This window comes from Callorhinus ursinus, unplaced genomic scaffold (assembly GCF_003265705.2).
Source record: "Callorhinus ursinus isolate GAN/ISIS: 27379988/994484 unplaced genomic scaffold, GSC_fseal_2.0 scaffold34, whole genome shotgun sequence".
Classification (NCBI taxonomy): Eukaryota; Metazoa; Chordata; class Mammalia; order Carnivora; family Otariidae; genus Callorhinus; species Callorhinus ursinus.
The window spans coordinates 9,262,852-9,289,761 of NW_027397096.1; the positions used below are offsets into that span (position 1 = coordinate 9,262,852).

Consider the following 26,910-nt stretch of genomic DNA (forward strand, 5'->3'; position numbering starts at 1 on the left):
CTCCGTGGGCCCCAAGTAGGCTGGAAACAGCAGCTGGGTGAGTGGGTATGTGTGGGAACAGGTCCTGGTTTCCTGTGGGTGGGAATGAAATGACAAGTGGAAGCCCAAACCATGTGGATGGCCCAATTATTTTCAGCTCACAATAGGAAGGCTTATGTAGTTCAAGTCAACACAGGAGACCACAGCTGCGACCAGAGGGAAGGAAGCATGCGTGGGCTGGGGAAATGGGCCCTGGACTGATGGGGTTCCAGGCCATGACCCTGGGTGAGGCATGTCAGCTCTCCGAGCATGTTTTCTCATCTGTGAAATGGGTGGCTTGCGTGCAGGGAGCAGCCTGTTGGTGGTGCTGGCTCATTTTTGTCACTTGCTGTCCTGGGACAAATATCTGGGCGAGGCGCTGGCTTGCCTGCCTGCTCCTTAGCTCATCTCTTCCAGCTAAAAGTCTTTTCTTCATATAGAAATCACTCCTTGTGCTGCCCTTCATTGGCAGGGGATGACACATTGCTATAACCTTTATGGAGGAAGGGCAGTTTGGCAAGATCTATTAAACACCTAAAAGCACATATTGTATTTAATAAGCTCTATCTAGCAATGCTACATCTAGGGATTTATCTTACACAAATACTCGCATGTATGGCATGATAAGTACAAGATATTCATGGTTTGATAATAATGAAGATTAGAGACAATCTCATTGGCCATCAGTAAGGGACTTATTAATTCTGGTACTTCCATATAATAGAATGTCAGGCAGCTGCTAAAAAGAGTGAAGCAACTTCCTACATGCAGGAATGGAATGATCTCTAAGACATACTAAGTAAAAGAAGCAAGGGACAGAATGGCTTATGTAGTATGCTACCCATATGTGTAAAAAAAAAAAAAAGACTCAGCTATGCTTATAAATGCCTAGATGCTCATTTGGAGGTTCATAAGAAACTACTAACAGTTACTTTCCTTTCTGGTTAGGAAGGATAATGGGGGGCCGTGGGGGACAGGGTAGGAGGCAGACTTCTTTTTCATTGCGTATTTTTTGTATCTTTAGCATTTTATATCCTGTGCCTTTCTGATCTGTTTATAGAGAGTAATCTGGCAGGTCGTGCCCAGATGTTGGGGGACAATCCCCATGGAGTTTCCAGCCCCAGTCTTAGAGCCTCTTTTATCCCTCAGTCCAGTGAGAGTACCAGGCCTCTTCGTGCTATTCTCTGAGGTGGGTTGACTCACCCAAGGGCTCCTCTCTGCACCTGCCTCACCCCAACCCCCACGACACCCTTCACCCCATCAGGGAAGTGGGTTTTAGAAGCACATGTTGACACTGAGAATACAGCCTTCCGTGCCTTTCCCCCAAAAGGGGTGACATTTGATCCCCGGAAAAGGAGAGTAGATCATTATCTCCCCTGACTGAGGGTGTCTCCTAGTGGAAACAGCAGGGGCCTTGTTATTGCTCAAGCTTTGGTTCGAATTCCAGCTTCTGCTTCTTGCACTATGGAAGCTCAAGGAACTGCCATGATCTTGCTAGATGGTTCTCTCCTCTGTGAAATGGGCTGACTGCTACTGAACTGAGGGGATGGGGGAGAGGAGATGAGCTCATTGTGTAGAATGCCTGGCACGCAGCGGGTGCTCAGGGAATGGTCAAAGTGAAGTGACCTCACTGTCACTGAGATCCCTTCAACCAGCTGGGCGCCTTACCGTGAAAGAGGGAAGAAACTGTAATGGTTGGAACCAGGCCTAGTTCAGCAAACACTGATGGCCCCTCTGGGGTTGGCCCCTTGCCTAGTAAAGGTGGAAAAGGTACAGTGGTGTCTTCCAGGGGTGCATGTCGATCAGAGAGATGGTCTGGGAGAGTCTCAAGTTTGCAGCTTGGGAGAGAGAGAGCCTGTCTGCAGGTCTGAGGTCTGGAGACAGTGAGGTCTGCCCCAAGGTGACTGTTTACCGGAGGGACTTGGCACTGGGGTTGGCAGTGGGGGCTCTCTCATCAGGGAAGAGGCTGACTTGGGAAGGAGCAGAGGTCCTGGAGGATGGGGCCTCAGACCAGTCGGGACCCTGAGAGCAGCCTCCCCCGCTGTCAAGGGTTCACACCTCCTGGCTCCACAGATGACCTCGCAGCATGGGAATTGTTCGTGCCTGCCACAGAGGAATTGTTCTGAAGATGGGTTCACCTCCCAGCTGTGGAAACATAGCCTTTCTCCCAGGATGAGCAGTGGTGGGGAGCATGGGCCTTTAGAATAAGGCAGGCCCGGGGCTAAATTCTTACCTGGTTATTGATTCACTCAGTCTTGGGAAGAAAATCAGGCTGGGGGAGATGAATTCCTTCTGTCAGAGAATGGCCAGTGGATTTTTGAGGCAGGGATTTTTATGGCTAATAACCTAGTTCAAGTACTCATCTAAATTATTCTGTGCTACATTCATGCTACATCTTCTTCAGAACCAACCCATCCTATGCCCAGATTTCCAGTGAATATCTGTTGACACCCAATAGACTTACATCAGTGTTCTTTTGGGGGAATGAAGGAACCAGGGCCCGGACCCGCGTGGGGTGAGGCAGCACGTGAAGAAATGGAGAATCAGCGGAGGTGGACATTGGAGGAAGGGGTACCAGGATAGAACACTGGCCTTCAGTTCTCCTTGTGGATGTGGATAGGGTCTAACTCATAACTGCTTGCACTATCTGAGATGGGGAATGGAGCAAGTGTTTTTGATATTCTGGTGAGGTTCCCGATGACCCCATCACAGAGGTGGCCAAATGGGTGGCTTAAAAAACGTGGAGGACATGCTGAGACTTAGGTCGATGAGGACTGCATGGGGCTGAGGCAGCAAGGGAGGGACCACGGGCCCCACCACCCCCAGAGAACAGACCACCGGTTCCCCTAGCTGTAGCACTGTGGCAGTCAGGAGGGTTCAGGGGCAAGGCGAGATGAGCCACACACCATTGCACACCAACCGAAGCCAGCAGGATGAGAACCATGTCCCTCACCCGCAACCAGGGCCACAAGGCAGCTTCAGTGCCCCCTGCATCCTGAAGCCGTCTTGGGAGGTACAAAACAGCCCTGATGAGGAGTCTGAACTTCACACTGGCCATGACTATTTCCCTGAAGCACAACTGCTCTATTCAGGGGAAATGGTTTCCCTTGATTGTCATTGCTTAAGTGTTTCTTCCACCATGCCAGTGTGATCAGTTACAGAAAATAACGAGAACAACTTTTTTTTTTTAAAGGATATGTAAGTTGTAACATGTACATTTTTGACACCACCACATGACTGATACTGAAGAAGCGCCACCACCACCACATAAACACACACCACCTTCCCGCCAAGAAACCACCCTCTCATCTCGCAGACTCTGGCTGATTTCTAGCCTCAGCACTGCAGACACTCAGACCCCCATGATCTCTCTTCAAACCCTGTTCACGCTTCCGAAAACAAGGGGGAATCTCTGACAGCCGTGACTCTCCCTTTGGTGTCCTACAGCTGTCCTTTGATTGCTTCAAACCTCCTGAGGAGGCTTGATTTCTCTCCAGGGACCAGGCAGGAAATGCTCAGAAAGTAGGACGTGGAACTGTTTTCTTAGGGAAAAAAAAAAAAAATCAGAAGAAGTGGAACACACAGAAGCTGAGTCACAGTGAGGAATGGCTGGAGCCCGGTCCATGGGTGGGGGGGGTCCATTGGCTCTTTGTTGTTCTATAGAACTCGTCCTTCCCCACTTCTGTTAAATGGGCATAACTTCAGACAATCCTTCCCCCAAGGCTTGTGGGAAGTGTAAATGGGATGACCTAAAGAATTTACCAGTGCCCAGCACATTGTCAGCTCAGTACAAAATAGCTCTTATTATTTTGATTATTCTCTCCTGCGCTCTGTACCTTTTCCCCCCCTCTTGCATCCACTTTCTCCATCAGTGAGAAGGTGAATAATAGGGCTATTAAGGGTCTCTACTCTACTGTTAGGAAATGGAAACTTTCCCATTGGAAGTGAGGGGCTGGCACATGGAAGCAGGGATCCTTATGAGTAACACATTTTGGGCAGCCAAATGTCAAAGCAGCATGACCTTTCTACCTCTCCTACCCCCTGCCCCTTGAAAACCAGCTCTGCCACTTTCTAGCTGTCTGACCCCGGGCAAATGGCTTTACTCTTCCGAGTGTGTTTCCTTATTGGTGATATGGGGATGGGTATGGTGGTACGACATAATGTGGCGGGGAGAATTAATTGGCATACTGTGGGTAATGGGCCCTGCAGAATGCTTGGCCCATGGCAAACACACAATACATGTAGCCACTTCCGCTAAAATAATGAAGCTTGACTGGTCAGGCCAGCAACCTAGGAGTCAGGAGTCATTCTCGACTTTCCTTCCTCTCACACCTTTCTTAGATCAGGATTCCCCAGAAGTGGCCATGAAATAAGGATGTGAGGGCAAGTAGTTTATTGGGAGGTGATTCTAGGAAGTTCCAGTAGGAAAAGCTGCAGCCAAAGAAGACCCTGAGGCAGAGTTGCACGAGGTTGCAATAGAGGGCTTGGCCAGGAGTTATGTGGCCCTAGATGAAAACGATGAGCTGGGCCAATTAGATTCCTCTGTTGGGGCCTTGGAAATCGGCAATCAGAGAGACTGGGCAGTGGGGGCATGGGACCCCTAGACGCTGAGATGGGGGTGCAGATTCTAGGAAGATAGCCCACAGGGCCCGAGGGGAGGGGTGGATCAGGCACTGGCAGGTCCCATTTGGGGGTTTGGAGTCAGACACAGACTTGAATTCTGGCTTGTTCACTTGCCAGTGGTGTGAGCTGAAGCAAGTTAACAAACTCCCTGAGCTCCCCCTGGTTTTCTCCTATGTCTCATATGGCTATAATCCCTGGCCTGCAAGGTGGAAATTAGGGTTAAGGTGACACGTGTAGCCCACTGGACACATAAAGGATGGCCAGTGAGTGTTTTCTTTTTCATTTCCAACCACCTCACCTCTTGCTCTTTAAAGCTGGACAGTGACAGGGTTACAGGGTCAGAAATGAGTTTGGGAACAGATGTTCTTCAGGAAGTGATAGGGAGAACTCCAGCTAGAAAAAGGGAAGCAGAGGCCCTTCTCTGACTCAGAACGTCCACTTTGGTGTTCCGAGGCAGGATTGGGAGGACATCTCCCTGCCACTGTGAGATGTAAGCAGACAAGCTCCGAACTTGCACTCAGGAGGGCGGGGGATTTCTGGAGAGCAAAAGTCTCCTCTTCCCCCAGAGGCTGGCAGGGATTCTGTTCTGCAGTTAGGTAAGAAAGGAAGTGAGTAGGCATCCTACCAGTCCTGCGGCCAGCAGCCAGGAGGGAGGCAGCTAGAGGTCCCACTGTGGTTCAGCCTCAGGATGGGGTGTGGGATGTCTGTAGTCAGACCAGAGTCACAGGGAAGCCACAGTGGGAACACTCTCAGCTGAGTACTGCCTCCCTCCTAGGTTTCCACTCCAGGGACACAGGGTAACAAACACTTAATGAGGATTATGCAAGGAAAACACTAACCTAGAGAAGATTCAAATCATAACAGATTCAATTAAGGCAGAAGTACCCAGAATTGTAGCTGGAATCAAAGTCTACAAACTCAGGTTTATAGGTAAGAAAACTTTACTCCTGTAACTTAATTTAATGTAACTTTGTATCCTGCCCTTTTGCTGGCCTGGTGGGAAACTTTAACCTCAGACTTTCTGGGGTGCACCTGGGTATTTGGAAAGTGCATGGGTTACTGCTGAGCCTTCCTACCTGGGGTTAGTATGGTCTGTGGGTCTGATGGCATGCTGAAGGTTTGGGGTCACATTTGAAGACCCGGAGAACTTCCCCAGGGCTGCTGTGGTCCACCTGCCTGGACATTGTCCATAGCCCTTTCTCTTGGGGTCTCCCTGCTTCCTGGCTGTGCTGCTGGGATGCCCATCCTTCCAGACCAAACCAGGACTCTCTTTGGCTGGGAAGAAATCCACAGTCCTTAATAACTCTGGTGAAGACATTAAAAAAAGTTTACTTTGAATCCTCCTTTATCCTTTCTGCAAAGGATAGGCTTTTAGAACACACAAGCCAAAGAGACTCATAGTTTTTTTTTTTTTCCCCCAAAGATTTTATTTATTAGAGAGAGACACAGCGAGAGAGGGAACACAAGCAGGGGGAGTGGGAGAGGGAGAAGCAAGGCTTCTTGCAGAGCAGGGAGCACTATGCGGGGCTTGATCCCAGGACCCTGGGACCACGACCTGAGCTGAAGGCAGATGCTTAACGACTGAGCCACCCAGGTGCCCTGAGACTCATAGTTTTAGTCACTGTCCTGTGTCATGTGTCCCCTGAGATGGGTGGATGAGCTGCATGGTATGGATGATCTGCCTGAATGAGAAAAGGGAAGAGGAGATGAAAATAGGAAAATACCTCAAAAATGTCCAGAGAATAAAACTTGGAAGCCCGTCTTCCAGCAGTACTCCCTTAGCCAGTGGAAATGTCTATGAGCAATTTGTCCCGCATTCCCATGCATACATATTTGGTTCTCTAAGTTAGCATCTAAGGTTGTAATGCCCTCTGCACCCAGGGGGATTTCTCTACCTCCTCCCCAATACCCATTTGACCATTTTAAAAATGCCATGCTAGGGAGCAGAGGATAGCCTGACAGGTCTAAGCAGCCTAGCAGGTCAGCCCCCTCTGCACAACCCTGGCTTTTTCCTGAGAGACATGCAGTTCCCAAGGGAGCAGCATAAAATTACTATCTCTGCTTTGCCACACCCTCAGTCATCCAAACCTCAAGGTCCTTATTAAAACAAAACAAAACAAAACTGGGGCGCCTGGGTGGCTCAGTCAGTTAAGCACCCGACTCTCGATCTCAGCTCAGGTCTTGATCTCAGGGTTGTGAGTTCAAGTCCTGCGCTGGGCTGCACACTGGGTGTGGAGCCTACTTAAACAAACAAACAAACAAAAAACTATTAAGGTATAACATATAGAATAAAATGTACACGTCTTATAGCTTGATGAGTTTTTTTTTTAAGATTTATTCATTTATTTTAGAGAGAGAGCACGAGGGGGAGGGGCAGAGGGAGAGAGAATCCTAAGCTGACTCTACACTGAGCACAGAGCCCAATGGAAGGCTCAGTCTCATGATCCTGAGACCAGGACCTGAGTGGAAACCCGGAGTTGGACGCTCAGCCGACCGAGCCACCCAGTTGGCCCTAGCTTGATGAGTTTTTAACAGACATGTATATACTCATGTAGCCATCACTCCGATGCAGATAAAGGGCGTGTTCATCTCCTCAGAAGTTTCCTTCATGTTCTCTTGTAGTGAATATCCATCACCCAGAGGTAACCACTGTTTGATGTCTATGACTGTTGGGATTCCCCTGAATTTCATATACAGTATGTACTCTTTTGGGTCTGACTCTTTCGCTCCAAATCATAGTTATGAAATTCACTCATATTGTGTTTATTGGTGGTTTGCTCTTTTTCATTGCTGTGTAATATTCCACTGTTTGGGATACACCACAATTACTAAAGCTGAGTGCAATCATCTCTGATTTCAAGTTTCCCTCCAATCTCTTTGTCGAAGAGAGAATTTCATGGCACATTGCTATCTGCTTGTTTGGCCTGAGCCCTGCCCTCTGTCTTCTGCCTACTCCTCTGGGGGTAGAAGGGGCAGGGTTTCATTTCTCTACCTGGCTCTCCATTATATCTTCCTCCTTCTAAGGAGGCACTGGCCCTGCCTTCTTTCCTGGGGCCATCTAACGAGGGGTAGCTTACTGGGGAGGGGCTCCAGCAAAGTGAGGCCTGCTGCTGAATTTGTGTGGGACTCCTGACTGGTCCGGGAGGCTGGAGAGAGAGAGAGAGAGAGAGAGAGAAAGAGAGAGAAAACCGGCCAAAGGAACAGGAGGAAATCTTGGGAGGGGCTCTGGACTTTCACAATGCTGTGGTATTGGGATTGCACCAAGTTTAACCAGATCTCCAGGGTCTGTGGACCTAGAGCTGGAGTCTTGATTATGTCCAAGGATGCCCAAAGACAGGAGTCATTTTGATTCTTAGCTCAGTTCAAAGCAGGGCAAGCAGGATTCACTTGGAAAGGATTTGGAAAGGGCTGGCTGGACTAGCTGGGAAAGCAGACCCTGCTGCTGGACTGGAGAATAGGACTTTACTTGGGAGGTCCCTGTCCCTAGGAGGCCCTAGCCAGAGGGTGCCTGACAAGCTCCATGGCCCTCTGGGGCATTAGGGAGCTTCTGAGGATCCTAGAACAGCAGACCACTATTTGTGGACCCTACTTACCAGTGGGACACACTCTAGTGATACCTCCCAGGTGATACTGGGGAGGGAGGAGTTTGTCTGCAGAGGCTGGGATAAGAACTGGATTGTGGCGGGAATGGGTACCTCTCCTCTCCAAAACTTTCTGTTTCCAGGCCTCCTCGTTCAAGTGCCCAATTCAAGCCTAACCTCTCCAGGAAATCGCCCCACAGTCCATAATTACTACTCTCATCTATTTTTCAAAACTTTCCTTCTCTCAGGATGGTGTGAATGAACAACAGAATAAATGTATTAGCTTCCTAAACTTGCTTGCATTTCAAAACATTTAGAGAGAGGAGGCTTGACATTGTATGTAGAGTCGGGCACAAGGTCGCGAATGCATCTTAAGGAAACATGCCTATACATGAATTGCATGTTATGTAAATGAGGCTTGTGCTCCTCCCTGGGCAGAGATTTTAGTATTATAATGAGGTGAAGGTAACCACGGGTTGCTTCCAACTTCTGTGTGTAAGTCTTCCTGACAAATTGTACAAACTCTGATATTCGAGCCTGGCCCGACAGGGTCAATGGCTTGGTCTTTGGTTTTCCTGAAAAGGTTTTTAGGGTGAGCAGCTGCGCTTGACATCAAACCTAAACCACAAAAATTAGGAACTCACTCCACGCCTGTAGCCAACTCCAATTTCTAACCTCCAAAACCTGCTGGCTTTTGTACAGTCTCTTGTGCTCTCAACTGTATTTTAAACATTTTGTCTGGAGTTTATAGCTTTTATGATCATAGAATGATCAGTTTACTAGATGTGTTTGGTATGCCGTCCTCTGGGCGGCAAGCAGAGCCTAAGGTGACAAGTTTATTAAGTTAAATTGTTCTTGGTGGGTTCTAGCAAATATATTGTACAAAGTTGCCATTTGCACTCCTCACTGTTACCTTTACTCGGCTTTGTTCTTTGTAGAATTTATCACTGCCTGATGTGTATATTTGTGTATGATCTCTCTTTCTCCCCACTAACATGTAAGCTCTATGACAGTAGGATCTTTATCTGTTCCGCCTAGGTGGGGACCAAGAGCCTCAGCTCCCTGCATAAGGGGAGAAATCAGGGAGGTGGGAAGGCATAGGCACCAGAAGGAGCCATCTCAGCACCTGGGTTTATGCATTATGCATAAGCTGATCTTGCTTCTTGGACACAACCACGTGTGTGAGCCCTTTAAGGAATCAGAGAGTCTAGTCATTGTCGTTCTCAACCACTGGGTGGCACTGCCCACTAATTTTCCTAAGATCAAGTCAGACTAGACCAGCTTCGCAGTGGCTGCAAACCCTCACCCTCCAGGACCCAACTTAACATGCCATCTCCACGGTGACACTTTCTGACCTGACCCCCTGACTCACAGCCTAAAGGGTTCATCACATTGAGCCCTTTAGGGCTGAGAGTAATTATGGATTGTGGGGGGATTTCCTGGAGAGGTCAGGCTTGAATTGGGCACTTGAACGAGGAGGCCCAGAAGCAGGTTCTGAACACACCTTCTGTTCAGCCAGCCCAAGGCCTTTGTGTGAATTTCATGCATAGACGTTTAGTGAAGCCTACTAGGTGCAAAGGGTAAATTCAAAGTGTTGGTCCCTGCCTCCAAGGCAGCCTTTTTTTTAACTGAGTTTGTTCAAAGACCTGCGTTGGATATAATGGATTGACTTCTCTCCTTTGCATCTAGGATGGTGCTAGGTATGCATCCTTGGGAGAACTGAGAAAATACTCCCTCAAATCGTCTGTGTTCTGTGGTTCAGATGAGAAGCCCCATGTTACAGAGTCTGGAGGGGAAGTCTCCTTTTTGGGGAGAACGCAAGGGGAAGGGAGAGGGAGGTTCTGAGTGTGTGTTTAGGGTGAAAGCCGCTGTGCTCACAAATGACTTCTTGATCCTGCCATTCACGATGTGGTTCCTTTCCCCCCAGCTATTCCTCTGCTGTAAAGGGCCATGTGGAAACTGAGAACCGTCCTCTTTCCTTTACCAGTGAGAACCTGCTGGGTGCAAGCATTCTTTCTCTGGCATGGGAGCCTTAAGTGCTGACCCTGCTGTGAACCAGGCACAGGACTGGACACTTTGCATATGTTAACCGGTGTGATTCTCCTAATAACCTGCAGTTGTAGGTGCTTGTTTTGGTCTCTGATTTATAGCACAGGAAACTGAAGCTCAGAGAGGTTGAATACTTTGCACCTTCACACCCAGACACACTCTAAATTCCCACATTAAAAAAAAAAAAATCCTCCCTTAAGCCCATTCCTGCTTCTGGCTCCAACCCTAAATTCTGTTTCCCTTCCCAAAACAGCTGTTAGAAGAGTTACCTATGTAGAGTCCTGATCCCCACTTTTATAGCCCCATTCTCTCACCCCCTTTGATTGGGCTTCTGTCCATGCTTGTCCAGGTCACTGGACATTCATGGATCAAATCCAATGGCCATTTCTCTATTCCTCTTTTACTCTTGGCTGCACTCATCACGTTAGACTCCTCCCTCTTTCTTGAATTATTTTCTTCTCTTGGCCAGCAGGTCACCACACTGTCTTGGATTTCCTGCTATCTTACTGGCTACTCCTCCCTCCCATTTCTGTGTGGCTCGTGCTCTGTTCTATCTCTAAGAGTGCTCCAGAGCCCATTGCTCATCCCCTTCCTGCCTGACCCCATCTGGTCCCATGGCTTTACATCTCCAGCCTGACCTTTCTCTGGTATTCCAGATTCACAACCAACTCCCTGCTCAGGATGGCTACATAGACGCCTAACAAGTGGGAGACTTTCAAAATTGTCATGTCCCTATCCTGATTCCATTCCCTAACTTGCTTCCCCCCCCCCGCCAGGCTTCCCCATTTCTAGAACTTGTGCCAACATCCACCTAGTTGCTCAAGCCCAAATCTTTCTCAGTATTTCTTTTCAATTCTGTCCCCCAAACCGTTCCCTAATCTCCTTTTCATCTACCTTCACCACTTCCTCCCTGGCCCCAGCCACCCTCACCTGTGACCTGGATCGTTGCGGGGTTTTCTGGACCGGTCTCTCTCGCCTCCAGGAATCCATGTCTGCACAGCAGCCAGCTTTCTTTAAACAGGTGGATCAGAGGGGGAGACGAACCATGAGAGATGATGGACTCTGAAAAACAAACTGAGGGTTCTAGAGGGTAGGGGGGTGGGGGGATGGGTTAGCCTGGTGATGGGTATTGAGGAGGGCACGTTCTGCATGGAGCACTGGGTGTTATGAACGAACAATGAATCATGGAACACTGCATCAAAAACTAATGATGTAATATATGGTGATTAACATAACAATAAAAAAATTAAAAAAAAAACAGGTAGATCAGATGATGCCACTTGGCTGCTTAACACCATCATCCCTAATGGCTTCCCACCTCCCCTGACATAAATCCCACACCCCTCACTCTGGCTTACAAGGTACCCCTGTCCTGCCCGTGCCTTCCTGGTTCCTCATCCGCTCTCCCGGCCATATACTCCAGCCACACTGCTCCTGCGCCCCAACCTAGTTCCTGCTCAGCGTTTTGCACTGGTGGTGTCCCCTGCCCCGAAAGTTCTCTTCCTCACGTGGCTGTCATTGAGCTGTTGGGTTGCACGTCCCCTCCTTGGTGAGGCCTTTCCTCGCCACCCAGTCTGAAGTAGCTACGCTGGGCACGTCCCTGGATCTTGAGAACTGCTTGGGAGTCTTTTTAACCGCAGCCATCTCTGGCTCTCAAAGGCAACGCAGTCCTTCCTCTTGGTTCACCCCTTCCCCTGGTCTGGGCCCCAGTTTGTAGGCCTGTCCTGGGGGACTTTCCGGCCTTAACATTTTTTTTTTATTAGTAATGTACTTTTCTATTTTATTTTATTTTTTTAATAATTTTTATTGTTATGTTAATCACCATACATTACATCATTAGTTTTTGATGTAGTGTTCCATGATTCATTGTTTGTGCATAACACCCAGTGCTCCACGCAGAACGTGCCCTCTTTAATACCCATCACCAGGCTAACCCATCCCCTCACTCCCCCAGAACCCTCAGTTTGCTTTTCAGAGTCCATCGTCTCTCATGGTTCGTCTCCCCCTCTGACTTACTCACCTTCATTCTTCCCCTCCTGCTATCTTCTTTTTTTTTCTTAACATATATTGCATTATTTGTTTCAGAAGTACAGATCTGTGATTCAACAGTCTTGTACAATTCACGGCGCTCACCATAGCACATACCCTCCCCAATGTCTATCACCCAGCCACCCAATCCCTCCCACCCCCCACCACTCCAGCAACCCTCAGTTTGTTTCCTGAGATTAAGAATTCCTCATATCAGTGAGGTCCTATGATACATGTCTTTCTCTGATTGACTTATTTCACTCAGCATAACACCCTCCAGTTCCATCCACGTCGTTGCAAATGGCAAGATCTCATTCCCTTTGATGGCTGCATAATATTCCATTGTGTATATATACCACTTCTTCTTTATCCATTCATCTGTCGATGGACATCTTGGCTCTTTCCACAGTTTGGCTATTGTGGACATTGCTGCTATAAACATTGGGGTGCACGTACCCCTTCGGGTCCCTACATTTGTATCTTTGTGGTAAATACCTAGTAGTGCAATTGCTGGATCGTATGGTAGCTCTATTTTCAACTGTTTGAGGAACCTCCATACTGTCTTCCAGAGTGGTTGCACCAGCATGCATTCCCACCAACAGTGTAGGAGGGTTCCCCTTTCTCCACATCCCCGCCAACATCTGTCGTTTCCTGACTTGTTAATTTTAGCCATTCTGACGGGTGTGAGGTGGTATCTCATGGAGGTTTTGATTTGGATTTCCCTGATGCCGAGCGATGTTGAGCACTTTTTCATGTGTCTGTTGGCCATTTGGATGTCTTCTTTGGAAAAATGTCTGTTCATGTCTTCTGCCCATTTCTTGATTGGATTATTGGGTGTTGAGTTTGATAAGTTCTTTCTAGATTTTGGAGACTAGCCCTTTATCTGAGATGTCATTTGCAAATATTTTCTCCCATTCTGTTGGTTGTCTTTTGGTTTTGTGGACTGTTTCTTTTGCTGTGCAAAAGCTTTTTATCCTGATGAAATCCCAATAGTTCATTTTTGCCCTGGCTTCCCTTGCCTTTGGCGATGTTTCTAGGAAGAAGTTGCTGCGGCTGAGGTCGAAGAGGTAGCTACCTGTGTTCTCCTTTAGGATTTTGTTGGACTCCTGTCTCACATTTAGGTCTTTCAACCATTTGGAGTCTTTTTTTGTGTGTGGTGTAAGGAAATGGTCCAGTTTCATTCTTCTGCATGTGGCTGTCCAATTTTCCCAACACCATTTGTTGAAGAGACTGTCTTTTTTCCATTGGACATCCTTTCCTGCTTTGTCAAAGATAAGTTGACCATAGAGTTGAGGGTCCATTTCTGGGCTCTCGATTCTGTTCCATTGATCTATGTGTCTGTTTTTGTGCCAGTACCATACTGTCTTGATGATGACAGCTTTGTAATAGAGCTGGAAGTCCGGAATCATGATGCCGCCAGCTTTGGTTTGCTTTTTCAACATTTCTCTGGCTATTCGGGGTCTATTCTGGTTCCATACAAATTTTAGGATGATTTATTCCATTTCTTTGAAAAAGGTGGATGGTATTTTGATGGGGATTGCATCGAATGTGTAGATTGCTCTAGGTACCACTGACATCTTCACAATGTTTGTTCTTCCAATCCACGAGCATGGAACGTTTTTCCATTTCTTTGTGTCTTCTTCAATTTCTTTCATGAGTATTTTATAGTTTTCTGAGTACAGATCCTTTGCCTCTTTGGTTAAATTTATTCCTAGATATCTTATGGTTTTGGGTGCAATTGTAAATGGGATCGACTCCTTGATTTGTCTCTCTTCTGTCTTGTTGTTGGTGTATAGGAATGCCACTGATTTCTTTGCATTGATTTTATATCCTGCCACTTTACTGAATTCCTGTATGAGTTCTAGCAGTTTTGGGGTGGAGTCTTTTGGGTTTTCCACATACAGTATCATATCATCTGCAAAGAGTGAGAGTTTGACTTCCTCTTTGCCGATTTGGATGCCTTTGATTTCTTTTTGTTGTCTGATTGCTGTGGCTAGGACTTCTAATACTATGTTGAATAGCAGTGATGAGAGTGGACATCCCTGCCGCGTTCCTGACCTTAGGGGAAAAGCTCTCAGCTTTTCCCCATTGAGAATGATATTCGCTGTAGGTTTTTCATAGATGGCTTTTATGATATTGAGGTATGTACCCTCTATCCCTATACTCTGAAGAGTTTTGATCAAGAAAGGATGTTGTACTTTGTCAAATGCTTTTTCTGCATCTATTGAGAGGATCATATGATTCTTGTTCTTTCTTTTGTTAATGTATTGTATCACGTTGATTGATTTGCGGATGTTGAACCAGCCTTGCAGCCCGGGGATAAATCCCACTTGGTCGTGGTGAATAATCCTTTTAATGTACTGTTGGATCCTATTGGCTAGTATTTTGGTGAGAATTTTTGCATCCATGTTCATCAAGGATATTGGTCTGTAATTCTCCTTTTTGATGGGGTCTTTGTCTGGTTTTGGGATCAAGGTAATGCTGGCCTCATAAAATGAGTTTGGAAGTTTTCCTTCCATTTCTATTTTTTGGAACAGTTTCAGGAGAATAGGTATTAATTCTTCTTTGAATGTCTGATAGAATTCCCCTGGGAAGCCATCTGGCCCCGGGCTTTTGTTTCTTGGGAGATTTTTGATGACTGCTTCAATTTCCTTAGTGGTTATAGTTCTGTTCAGGTTTTCTATTTCTTCCTGGTTCAATTTTGGTAGTTGATACATCTCTAGGAATGCACCCATTTCTTCCAGGTTATCTAATTGGCTGGCATAGAGTTGCTCATAATATGTTCTTATAATTGTTTGTATTTCTTTGGTGTTGGTTGTGATCGCTCCTCTTTCATTCATGATTTTGTTGATTTGGGCCATTTCTCTTTTCTTTTTGATCAGTCTGGCCAGGGGTTTATCAATCTTGTTAATTCTTTCAAAGAACCAGCTCCTAGTTTCGTTAATCTGTTCTACTGTTCTTTTGGTTTCTAGTTCATTAATTTCTGCTCTGATCTTTATGATTTCTCTTCTCCTGCTGGGTTTAGGCTTTATTTGCTGTTCTTTCTCCAGCTCCTTTAGGTGTAGGGTTAGGTTGTGTATTTGAGACCTTTCTTGTTTCTTGAGAAAGGCTTGTATTGTTATATACTTTCCTCTCAGGATTGCCTTTGCTGTATCCCAAAGATTCTGAACAGTTGTGTTTTCATTTTCATTGGTTTCCATGAATTTTTTTAATTCTTCTTTAATTTCCTGGTTGACCCATTCATTCTTTAGTAGGATGCTCTTTAGCCTCCATGTATCTGAGGTGTTTCCGACTTTCCTCTTGTGATTGAGTTCTAGTTTCAAAGCATTGTGGTCTGAAAATATGCAGGGAACGATCCCAATCTTTTGGTACTGGTTGAGACCTGATTTGTGACCTAGGATGTGATCAATTCTGGAGAATGTTCCCTGGGCACTAGAGAAGAATGTGTATTCTGTTGCTTTGGGATGGAATGTTCTGAATATGTCTGTAAAGTCCATTTGGTCCAATGTTTCATTTAAAGTCTTTATTTCCTTGTTGATCTTTTGCTTAGATGATCTGTCCATTTCAGTCAGGCGGGTGTTAAAGTCCCCCACTATTATTGTATTGTTGTCAATGTGTTTCTTCGCTTTTGTTATTAATTGCCTTATATAATTGGCTGCTCCCACGTTAGGGGCATAGATATTTACAATTGTTAGATCTTCTTGTTGGATAGACCCTTTAAGTAGGATATAGTGTCCTTCTTCATCTCTTATTATAATCTTTGTTTTAAAATCTAATGTGTCTGGTATAAGAATTGCCACCCCAGCTTTCTTTTGGTGTCCATTAGCATGGTAAATGGTTTTCCACCCCCTCACTTTCAATCTGGGGGTGTCTTTGGGTCTAAAATGAGTCTCTTGCAGACAGCATATGGATGGGTCTTGTTTTTTAATCCAATCTGATAGCCTGTGTCTTTTGATTGGGGCATCTAGCCCATTTACATTCAGGGTAACTATTGAAAGATATGAATTTAGTGCCATTGTATTTGCCTGTAAGGTGACTGTTATTGTATATTGTCTGTGTTCCTTTCTGATCTATGCTGCTTTTAGGCTCTCTCTTTGCTTAGAGGACCCCTTTTAATATTTCTTTTAGGGCTGGTTTTGTGTTTGCAAATTCCTTTAGTTTTTGTTTGTCCTGGAAGCTTTTTACCCCTCCTTCTATTTTCAATGACAGCCTAGCTGGATATAGTATTCTTGGCTGCATATTTTTCTCGTTTGGTGCTCTGAAGATATCTTGCCAGTCCTTTCTGGCCTGCCAGGTCTCTGTGGATAGGTCTGCTGCCAATCTAATATTTCTACCATTGTAGGTTACATATCTCTTCTCCCGAGCTGCTTTCAGAATTTTCTCTTTGTCTCTGAGACTCGTAAGTTTTACTATTAGATGTCAGGGTGTTGACCTATTTTTATTGATTTTGAGAGGGGTTCTCTGTGCCTCCTGGATTTTGATGCCTGTTTCCTTCCCCACATTAGGGAAGTTCTCTGCTATTATTTGCTCCAATATACCTTCTGCCCCTCTCTCTCTTTCTTCTTCTTCTGGGATACCAATTATTCTAATGTTGTTTCGTCTTATGGTATCGCTTATCTCTCGAATTCTGCCCTCGTGATCCTGTAGTTGTTTATCTCTCTTTTTCTCAGCCTCTTTATTTTCCATCATTTGGTCTTCTATATTGCTGATTGTTCTGCCTCATTGATCCTAGCAGTTAGTGCCCCCATTTTTTATTGCACCTCATTAATAGCCTTTTTGATTTCGACTTGGTTGGATTTTAGTTCTTTAATTTCTCCAGAAAGGGTTTTTCTAATAACTTCCACACTTTTTTCAAGCCCAGCTAGTATCTTTTTTTTTATTTTTTTTTTCAAATTTTTTTATTGTTATGTTAATCACCATATATTACATCATTAGTTTTTGGTGCAGTGTTCCGTGATTCATTGTTTGTTCATAACACCCAGTGCTCCATGCAGAACGTGCCCTCCTCAATACCCATAACCAGGATAACCCATCCCCCTCCGCCCCTCCCCTCTAGAACCCTCAGTTTGTTTTTCAGAGTCCATCATCTCTCATGGTTCGTCTCCCCCTCTGACATACTCCCCTTTTCTTCCTTTCCTGTTATCTTCTTTTTCTTTTTTCTTAAAATATGTTGCGTTATTTGTTTCAGAAGTACAGATCTGTGATTCAACAGTCTTGCAAAATTCACAGCGCTCACCGTAGCACATACCCTCCCCAATGTCTATCACCCAGCCACCCCATCCCTCCCACCCCCAACCACTCCAGTAACACTCAGTTTGTTTCCTGAGATTAAGAATTCCTCATATCAGTGAGGTCATGTGATACATGTCTTTCTCTGATTGACTTATTTCACTCAGCATAACACCCTCCAGTTCCATCCACGTCGTTGCAAATGGCAAGATCTCATTCCTTTTGATGGCTGCATAATATTCCATTGTGTATATATACCACTTCTTCTTTATCCATCCATCTGTCGATGGGCATCTTGGCTCTTTCCACAGTTTGGCTATTGTGGACATTCCAGCTAGTATCTTTAAAGTCATGATTCTGAACTCTAGGTCCGACATCGTACTAATGTCTGTATTGAGTAGGTCCCTGGCCGACGGTACTACCTCTTGTTCTTTTTGCTGAGGTGATTTTTTTCGTCTTGTCATTTTGTCCAGAGGAGAACAGATGCATGAGAGAACAGAATGCTAACAGGTTAACAACGTCTCCAGCAAATATACTCTATAGAAATCAGAAAAGACCTGAAACCAGGGGACAAGAAAGGGAAAGAAAGAAGAGAAAAAAAAAAAAAGGAAAAAGAAAAAGATAAAAACAAACAAAAACAGAACAAAACGAAAAAAACAGAACATGATCAAATATGATCAGGTTAGTGCATAGATCAGTGCACACACTAGCTTTTGGGCATATCTTGGTCTGTGAGAAGAAAGTGCCCGCTAAAATTTTAAAGGAAGAAAGACTTATATATGTACAAAAGAAGGGTTGATACAATGAAGGGATGGCAGATGACTGTAAAGATGAAAATTATAAAAGATTTTATAAAAGGAATTGGTAAGATAAGAAGTTGTTTTTAAAAAGAAAGAAGAAGATTTAAAAAGAAAAAGAAAAAAGAAAAAAAAGAAAAAAAAGGGCGAGAATGTGATCAGGCAGGAGAATAGAACAAAGCCATACACTGGTGATTTAGGGTATATTTCAATCTGTTAGAAGAAATTGTATCTCAAAACCTTAAAGAGAGAACAACTTATATATGTATGCCAAAAATAAGGGTAACTACTATGAAGGGATAAAATATGACTCTAAAAATGAAAAATAAAAAATGTTTTTTTTAAAAAAGGGATTGATAAGATGTTGTTTGAAAAAGGGAAAAAGAAAAATTCAAAAAAAAACCAGTTAAAAAAGTTAACTTTGAAAAACTAATGAATTATGGTAAAAAAGCCATGAATTCTATGTGCAGTATTCCCCTAGCGCTGGAGTTCTCCCGTTCTCCTTGATCGGTAAACTTGGTCTTGGCTTGCTGGCTGTTCGTGCTGATCTTCTGGGGGAGGGGCCTGTTGCTGTGGTTCCCAAATGTCTTTGCCGGAGGCGGAATTGCCCCGTCCTTGTGAGTCCGGGCTAAGCAAGCTGCTCCGGTTTGCTCTCAGGAGTTTTTGTTCCCTGCAAGCTCTCAGTACAGCTTTGGAGGACCAGGGTGAAAATGGTGGCCTCCCAATATCCGCCCGGAGGAGCTGAGAACTCGGGCCCCGCTCCTCAGTGCGCCCCCAGAGAAAAGCAGTCACTCCCGTCTCCCCAGTCTCCGGCCGCACTCCGTGCTCACCCGGCCTGTGACCGAGCGTTTCTATCTCTGGCAACCGACCCCGTGTGGAGCCTCCAAACCCAGCAGATCCCTGTGGTGCGCTCCCGCGCCACTCCTCCTGGGGGAGGAAGGGGAGTCTCCCCAGCTCTGCCGCTTGTTGGGTCCCTGCTGGAGGAGCAGTGGCCCGACAGTGCCGCAGATCACAGTTTATGGCAACCTCGAGCTGAGAGCCCGCGCCTCGGCTTCGTCTCTGCAGCCGGCTTCCCCGCTCCGCTACCTGGGAGCTCTGCCGCACTCAGACACCCCCGGTCTTTCTGTGACCCTGAGGGTCCTGAGACCACACTGTCCCGTGAGGGTTCCACCCCCCGCTTAGCCACTGGAGCGACGTCCCTCCGCGGAGCCAACTTCTAAAAGTTCCGATTTTGTGCTCCGCGGCTCTAGCACTTGCCAGAAGCGGCCGACGGAGGCCCCTTCCCCCGCCGTCTATCCTCCCGAATATCGCCTCGGATTCACTTCTCCGCACGTCCTACCTTCCAGAAAGTGGTCGCTTTTCTGTTCAGAGTGTTGTTACTCTTCTTATCTTCAATCTCCTGTTGAGTTCGTAGGTGTTCCGAATGGTTTGATCCGTATTCAGCTGAATTCCTGAGACCAGACCAAACCCAGGTCTCTTACGCCTCCACCATCTTGCTCCGCACCCCCCCTTAACATTTTCTTAACAGAGGTTGTTTCCTCCATGAAAGGGATTCTTTCTCTAGCTGCTAAGAGAATAAGAACATTTTCCATTTTATTATAGTGCTTGTTCCAGACCCTGCTGTTGGGGATTGTCACAACAGCCCTGTAAGGGGTCAGCTCCATTTTGCAGACGAGGAAACTTGGCTCAAAGAGGAAAAGGCCATCACTGGTAAACACCAGGCTCTGGAATGATACAGCGTCCCTCCCTGTGTCTGCCCGTTTCTTCCTCAAAATCTCCTTGGCAGCAATCACAGGATAGCCACATGGAGGTCAGGGGCTCGGGAGCCCAGATCACGGGAAAGGAGGCTCTCAGGCCTTGAGCTATTGCTTTCTTTGTGGGGTGGATCCAGTTTTCCCCATACTCACACAATCCTCAGCCTCATGGAGACCAGAAGCTTCTTCTGTTTAAAATATGGCCCCCAGTTCTAATGCCAGATCTGCCGATGACTCGTAGGGCAGCCTGGGGCAAGTCACTGTTCCTTCTCTGAACGGTGGTTCCCTTATCTCACAATGAGAGAAAGCTCCTTTCTGTCCCACATTCTACGGTCTTAAAGAAAAGTCAGATGCCGGCATAATAAGGCTCATTTACTGAGCACTCGCTCTGTGCTAAGCATTCTCCTACTCCTCTCCACATCTGGAGGTAGGTCCTGTTATTTGACCTATTTTATAAATGTCGAAACCACTAAATCCTTAGAAGGATTTAGTAGTTGCCCAAGGTATCCTAGTAAATGGCAGAGTTGGGATTTGAACCTAGATTTTGCCTTTCTGAATTTGGAGCATTTAAACCATTGCATCAGCCCTGTCCCGCTAATGCTAGATCTGGCTGTTGACGACTCTCCACTGGTCACTCACACACGCGCATGGACATATGTCCTCTCTTGTGGGGAAAAGGCATGTTCACCTGGCCTATCTTCGAAGGCCACCCTGGAGGCCACCCAGCATTTCTTACTGGCCTGCCGAAGCTAGCCTCAGGACATCCATCATCTGGTCCAGATCCTCATGGTGCAGGAAATGACTGCACGGAGAGCGACACGTGGCCAGACCTCTTCCCTGCATGTGAGTTCTCTTTGTACTACACACGGTTGCTTCCCCGTGTTCGTGCCCTCCTGTGCTACCCACTGGTCTCCCCATGTTGCTGTGTGTGGTCTTCACCTGTCCTGAGGCGAAGGCCTTTCTCGGACCTAGCAGTGAAAGTGACCCACTATTCTAGGCCTTATTTTTCACCCCCCACCTCCCAATCAATCCCCCCTGCCCCACCCCGACCCACAAGGCTGACAGTCATGTGAGCTGGTTTGGTTTATGTGGGTGAGGTGTTTGCTTTAGGATGATCAGGGCTGGCAGACCGCTGTGTGTCCCAGGGAAGGGGTCCTGTGTGTGTGTGTGTGTGTGTGTGTGTGTGAGAGAGAGAGAGAGAGAGAGAGAGAGAGAGAGTTTAAGGCCAGGCATATATCTACTTTGAAAAGACTAGGAATAGCCCTCTTTAAAAACAATTGGAAACTCCAGAGGAAAGTATTTCCAGTGTTAAACCATTGGGAGTTTCTGGCAAGCTTTATACGATGTGCTAGGATAGGACTTTGACTTTGTAGATAGACCTTCAATTAGGTTTTCAGACTGACCTCTCACCTCTGAACTCTGATGGACCCAGAGAAAGAGAGAGAGAGATAACAAACAACATTTCCTGTCCAGCTTGTCAGCATCCTGGCCTTGGCCTCTGTTTCCTGTTTTCAGCCCCATCCCCACCCTGTCCTTTAGGCTTTTGAACTCTGGTTCCCTGATTTTGACCCTGGTGCTGGCTCAGGACTTAGAAACTTCCTGCTGCCTTGGGTGTACATGCTGAACTTGTTTTGGCTTCTGTGTCAGTCTGAGCCCTGCTACCCCTCCGTGTCCGCTCTGGCCTCTGCAAGCAAAGGTCCGGGCCTGACTGTATCGTATTTGTTAGTGACTCTGGCATCCCTGGGCTGTGAGCTACTAGAGGGAGGCATTTGATCATATTCAGCCGTAACACCTCAGCTCTGATAGCAGGGAGGGTAGAGAGAAACCCCTGGATCAAGGAGCAGGAACTCCCAGTCCAGGAGGTTCTAATGCAAGCTCCCCGTGAAGGGACAGGGGCAGGAAGCATGTGGGTCAGAGCCTCAGACCCTTACCTGCCTCTGAGCCCCTAGCTGGAGACTGATGAGTCACCGTACAAGTTAAAGTGCTTTGGGCACAAGTAATAGAAACCAAGATCCACTAACCCTGGCTAATGTAAAGGAAAAGGGTATGGACACTGGGACGTCCACCAATGGATGAATGGGTAGACAAAATGTGGTACATACACACGATGAACCATTACTCGGCCTTAAGAAGGAATGAAGCCCCTGACAGTGCTGCAACCTGGGTAAGCCCTGGAGACATGACGCTGTGTGACACATACCAGTGGCTCAGCGTGGGAGCTGAGATCCCTACTTCTCTCCGTTCCAGCCCCGCCTGGGGAAGACCACAGAGCTGCATATCGGAGGATCTAGCAAAACCTCTGTGACAAGGACAAAAACTATTAACATTATTAATAGTTATCATTATTTGCCCACTCTGACCTGAAAAAAAAAAAAACCCAACTATGTTTCAAAAGAAAAGAAGAAGAAGAAGAGATCTAGTCAAGGGATAAAGATGGACAAGAAAAGTCAAGAATTCAAAAAGGAAGAAGAAGATAGCAGGAGGGGAAGAATGAAGGGGGGAAATCGGAGGGGGAGACGAACCATGAGAGACGATGGACTCTGAAAAACAAACGGAGGGTTCTAGAGGGGAGGGGGGTGGGGGGATGGGTTAGCCTGGTGATGGGTATTAAAGAGGGCACGTTCTGCGTGGAGCACTGGGTGTTATACACAAACAATGAATCATGGAACACTACATCAAAAACTAATGATGTAACGTATGGTGATTAACAACAATAAAAAATAAGCAAGAAAAAATTATTAGTACAAAATTGATCAAAACAGTGTAACTATAATAATTTTATTCATTATTAAATATACAAAGTAAAGTGTTAAAAAAAAAAGTCAAGAATTCTGTGGGGCTTTTAATGAGTCAGAGGCCAGAGATGTTCTGGCTGGTTGGAAGCCAAGCATAATTATCTGGGACGGCTGGTGTGTGGGTGTGCGGCGAGGCACTGAAAGAGCGGGAAAAAGGATGTGAAATATGTATTTCTGTGTATTAAGAATGCATGCATCCCCGTCCCCCTTAACTTTGGCATTTCCTCCAGAGACTGAGAACATGTTTGAAATACATTTAATTAGCATCTCTGATTGCAACTGTCATTCAGACCACACGCCCCCCCCTCCCCTGCATTTTCACAGGGCTGCACCTTTCTTTCCTGAACCTAGACTCCCACCGGGCCTGATGGTCATGGAGAGCTGTGATGTTGTGGCCTTCCTAAGGCCTAATGCTTTTGACCTGGGCCAAGTTCCTGGGAGGCAGCAAAGGTATATTGGGATCCTTGATGTACTCTTGGACCCATTCCTTTTGGGGGTTGGTGCAGACCTCTCGGTTCTTTTTGGTGACAAAGCTGTGGAGGCAGAGTTAGATGGTCAGTGGTCATGGAGTGGGGTGGGGGGTCCAGTCCATGCTTCCCCATTTCTAGCTCACCTGGGGCTCGCCTCATACTCTTCACTGCCTCCCCGGGCCTCCCCCACAGGAGTTCCCTCAGAAGGCCTCCCTGTCTGGGTTGTAGACCTCGTCATCCCGGTTTCAGCCTGTTCCCTGCTCAGCCGAGATGGCTGCCATTTATTGGGCCACACAGCTCTAAGTGGCAAAATCAAGAATTCAACCCAGGCCTTCCCTGTGAGAGTCAAAGCCTGAGTCCTTAATCATGACTCCTTTTCTTCTCCCATGGAGACTTCCTGGTTCTGTGCATCTCATTCCCGCCCCGGGTTCCCCTTCCGCCTCCACAGAAGTATCTGCAGGGAATGCTTACATGATTGCCGGCAGGTAACAGTTGAGGGCCTTTCTGTATCCCACCACCAGTTTCTTTGGAATTACTTTCTCATGGTACTTCAGGCAGCAGGTGTGAGAACTGTTCAACGACTCAGGACTTTCTGAGGGAATCACATTGAAAGCTGAGCCAAGTAGGTGTAGAGGGAGCCCATGGTTGCCTACCTTCATCCCCCATCCCTTGCACTCCCCGCCTCTGATGGCAAAGCCATCTGTTAGCAGGGGCTGATGATAGCTTGACGGGTAACAGAGAAAGTGAAAAAAGTGGGGGAGGACACATTCGTAGAACCTTCAGCCTCTGAACTGAGTTTCATCAAGTGCAAATGTCTCGGTTATTTCATTTGCTGGTGAACCAGGGCTTGGTTTGGCAAACATGTATTGGGCTTCTATTACATGCCACTCTCTAAGGGGGCAAAAAACACGAGGGAGACACAGTTGTTACTCTCGAGTATCTCCCAGTCTAGTCAGGGTGAAAAGGGAGAGTGAAAAATACTACAGTGGAATGTGGTCTGGGATAGAAGAGAATTTGGCACAAGGTGCTTTGGAAACAGCTTTGGGTGGCTGGGGAAGAAGTCCCATAGCACGCATGTGCATGCAAGTGCATGGCTTGATTCTTGAAGGCTGAGCAGAATTGAGACAAAGGGGTTGTAGGGCCTGGAAGAAACGAAGGTATGAAGGCTTAAAGGTGGGGGGAGCTGTCTGTGTTGGGGGAGCACTGAGCAGCTGCAGACGGCTGGAATGCAATGAGAGAAGAAAGATATACGAAGAGATGAGATTGGGGCTCCTGGGTGGCTCAGGTTAAGCATCTGCCTTCAGCTCAGGTCATGATCCGGGGTTCCTGGGATCGAGCCCTGAGTCAGGCTCCCTGCTCAGTGGGGAGTCTGCTTCTCCTCTCCCTCTGCCCCGTCTCCCCCCACCGCACTCGTATGCTCTCTCTCTCTCAAATAAATAATAATCTTTAAAAAAAAAGATGAAATTGGAGAGCGGGGGGGGGGGAGGACCAGCACACCTTCCTTGGAGGGGAGTGTGGATTCTATCCTAGAGGCATTAGAGGGGCTGGGGTCAGGGAGGAGGGTGAGATGAGCAATGAGCCAGAGAAGTTAGGGCGGGAAGAAAAGTGTTCTAATTTAGGCTTTAGGTCAGAGATCTTAAATAGGAATACTGACTAAATGATTTGAATCATGGGCAAATTTTAAAAATCTCTCTAGGTCTCCTCATCTATGAAATGAGGGTAAAAAATGCTTATGTCCGAGGATCGGGGTGAGGGTTGGCGGAGAAAATGCTGGTTAAGCCCTCAATTCAGAGCCTGGCCCATAGAAAGGCTCAGTCACCAGTTGTTATCATTAAGAGCAGGTGGTAGGAATGACCATTCTTCTTGCCCAGAAATGCCACTTGCCCGCCTCTCTTTGATGCTGACAGAATGCTGGCCTCGGTTGTTAGCACTGTCCCTTGAGCTCCCCTGACTGCTCATCAGTTGGAGATATCACACAGGAGGGCAGGCAGAGACCTCCCCCAGCCCCCAAAACTGCAGAGTGCAAATCCCTCTGCAGCCTGACCCCTACTTCCAGCTGGTGGCCAAGACTGGAATATCTCGAGAGTACAATTTGGCCGATCCATGCTTCGGGTGGGCCATTTCCTCTTTTTGGAAGACTGAACCCACTGCAGTGGTCTGTTTGACCTTCCCTAAGGGCAATGTTGCCTCCTGCCACCCACCAGATGCAGCTCTGCTCATAGTGATGGCCATGACCCCGGTACTCCAAGCAGAGTTTACAAAGTTCAGGGGCATTTTGAGAGTGTGTGGGCAGATTACATGGTGTGTGGGTGGCCCTTGCTCCCCTGAGAGTTTATACAGGCAGAGTCCAGCCAGACCAGGTGCCCGGGGTAGCTTTAGAGAGAAAAGAAGGGCTGGGACACCACACCCTAGGGTGGGTATGTGGTGTCTTTCATAAATGGTGGTTGAGTCGGGGGTAGAAAAAGGGTTAAACCAACCTTGTTCTCCATAGGTCCCAGGCATCCTGTGGCTCCACAACCTTTCAACCCCTTTCCTCTTTTCCTCTTTTCTATGGACTTTTCCTTTTTCTATGTGGACTTTTTCTATGGACTTTATCCCCATTCCCCAGCCCAGGTCTGGGGAATGGGGATAGAGGCCATGAAATTCTCATATGCACACCTGGGCATCCCACTGGGCCTTCTTTTGGCTGCCATGATAGTCCCAGCAATCTGTGCCAGACACCACAAGGAAGGGGTGTCTAGGTTTAGAGTCCCCACCCCTGGGCTTAGCCGCCTCCCCAACGCTTTTTGTCCTGCTCTCCCAGAGCATCTGCAGCACCTGTCTTGCTCTCCTTTCATTGCTCATGTTTATTATCATCTCTTCTGTTACTTCCTTGGCTCCCCCTAAATGATCATTCCTGTTCTCCAACCCCGGGACCCCTGACGTGACCTTGACCCAGCTTCCCGAAACTGCCTGATGACCCCAGAAGGGGTTGGGACCCCAGCCCAGCTCTCCTTGCGAAGGGGAGAGTTTGCGGACAGCAGGTGTGCCTGCAGGAGGGGAGAGGCCCTGCGGCTGATGACAGAGACCTGACAGGGCTCTTGGCGTCACCCCACTGCCAGCTACCTTGTCCCCCTTCTCATTCCTGCTCTACAGGGACAGGTGGACTCACTTGACTGGCCGTGCAAAGCAGGAGCGGTGAGGATGAGAATAAGGAGAAAGAGGGCAGCCCCGGAGACCTTCATCCTCTCAGGGGGGCCCTTCAGCTTCAGGGGAAAAGCTGGTTGTCCACTCTGACTTCACGGCCTTCTGGACTCTGACCACTTCGGAGCATGTGGCGGAGAGAGGAGGGGCCTCCCTCAGTGTTTGCTGAAAGGGGGCGGGGCCTGGCGCAGGTGAATTAATACGATTTAAGTTCAGGAGGAGGGGAGTGGAGAAGGGAGGGAGTGGTTCGTGTGCGCTGGGTGTCCGCCACCTTGTACGCCCTGTTTTACTTAATCCTTGCAGGAGTGAAGCGGAGATTATGACTCTGTTTTATCAATGAGGCCACCGAGGCTTGGAGAGGTTAAAGAAATTCTCCCTGAGGA

The 26,910-nt window shown here is 47.1% G+C and overlaps 1 protein-coding gene and 1 long non-coding RNA gene across 2 annotated transcripts; one reads left to right on the forward strand and one right to left on the reverse strand.

Annotated features, from left to right (window-relative positions):
• Positions 1-5,538: 5,538 nt before the first annotated feature.
• LOC141370413 (uncharacterized) lies at positions 5,539-25,921 on the forward strand. The gene is made up of 4 exons (XR_012374440.1): positions 5,539-5,571; positions 7,264-7,283; positions 19,928-20,035; positions 25,836-25,921. It is a non-coding gene; the product is annotated as an uncharacterized lncRNA (long non-coding RNA).
• On the reverse strand, positions 23,115-26,655 carry CCL16 (C-C motif chemokine ligand 16). Its single transcript, XM_025851018.2, has 3 exons — positions 26,496-26,655; positions 23,816-23,936; positions 23,115-23,407 (listed from the first exon to the last, which is right to left on the reverse strand). Exons 1-3 carry the CDS (start codon positions 26,566-26,568, stop codon positions 23,275-23,277), a joined length of 327 nt encoding a protein of 108 aa, XP_025706803.1. The 5' UTR covers positions 26,569-26,655; the 3' UTR covers positions 23,115-23,274.
• Positions 26,656-26,910: the final 255 nt, after the last annotated feature.

Bases quoted from the DNA above. Each gene is read 5' to 3' on its own strand.
- CCL16 (XM_025851018.2), bottom strand. From the start codon at position 26,568: ATGAAGGTCTCCGGGGCTGCCCTCTTTCTCCTTATTCTCATCCTCACC. The intron at 23,937-26,495 runs GTGAGTCCACCT...TGATTCCCTCAG, and splicing joins TGCTTTGCACGGCCAGTCAA to AAAGTCCTGAGTCGTTGAAC. The intron at 23,408-23,815 runs GTAAGCATTCCC...CTGCCTCCACAG, and splicing joins TGTTACCTGCCGGCAATCAT to CTTTGTCACCAAAAAGAACC.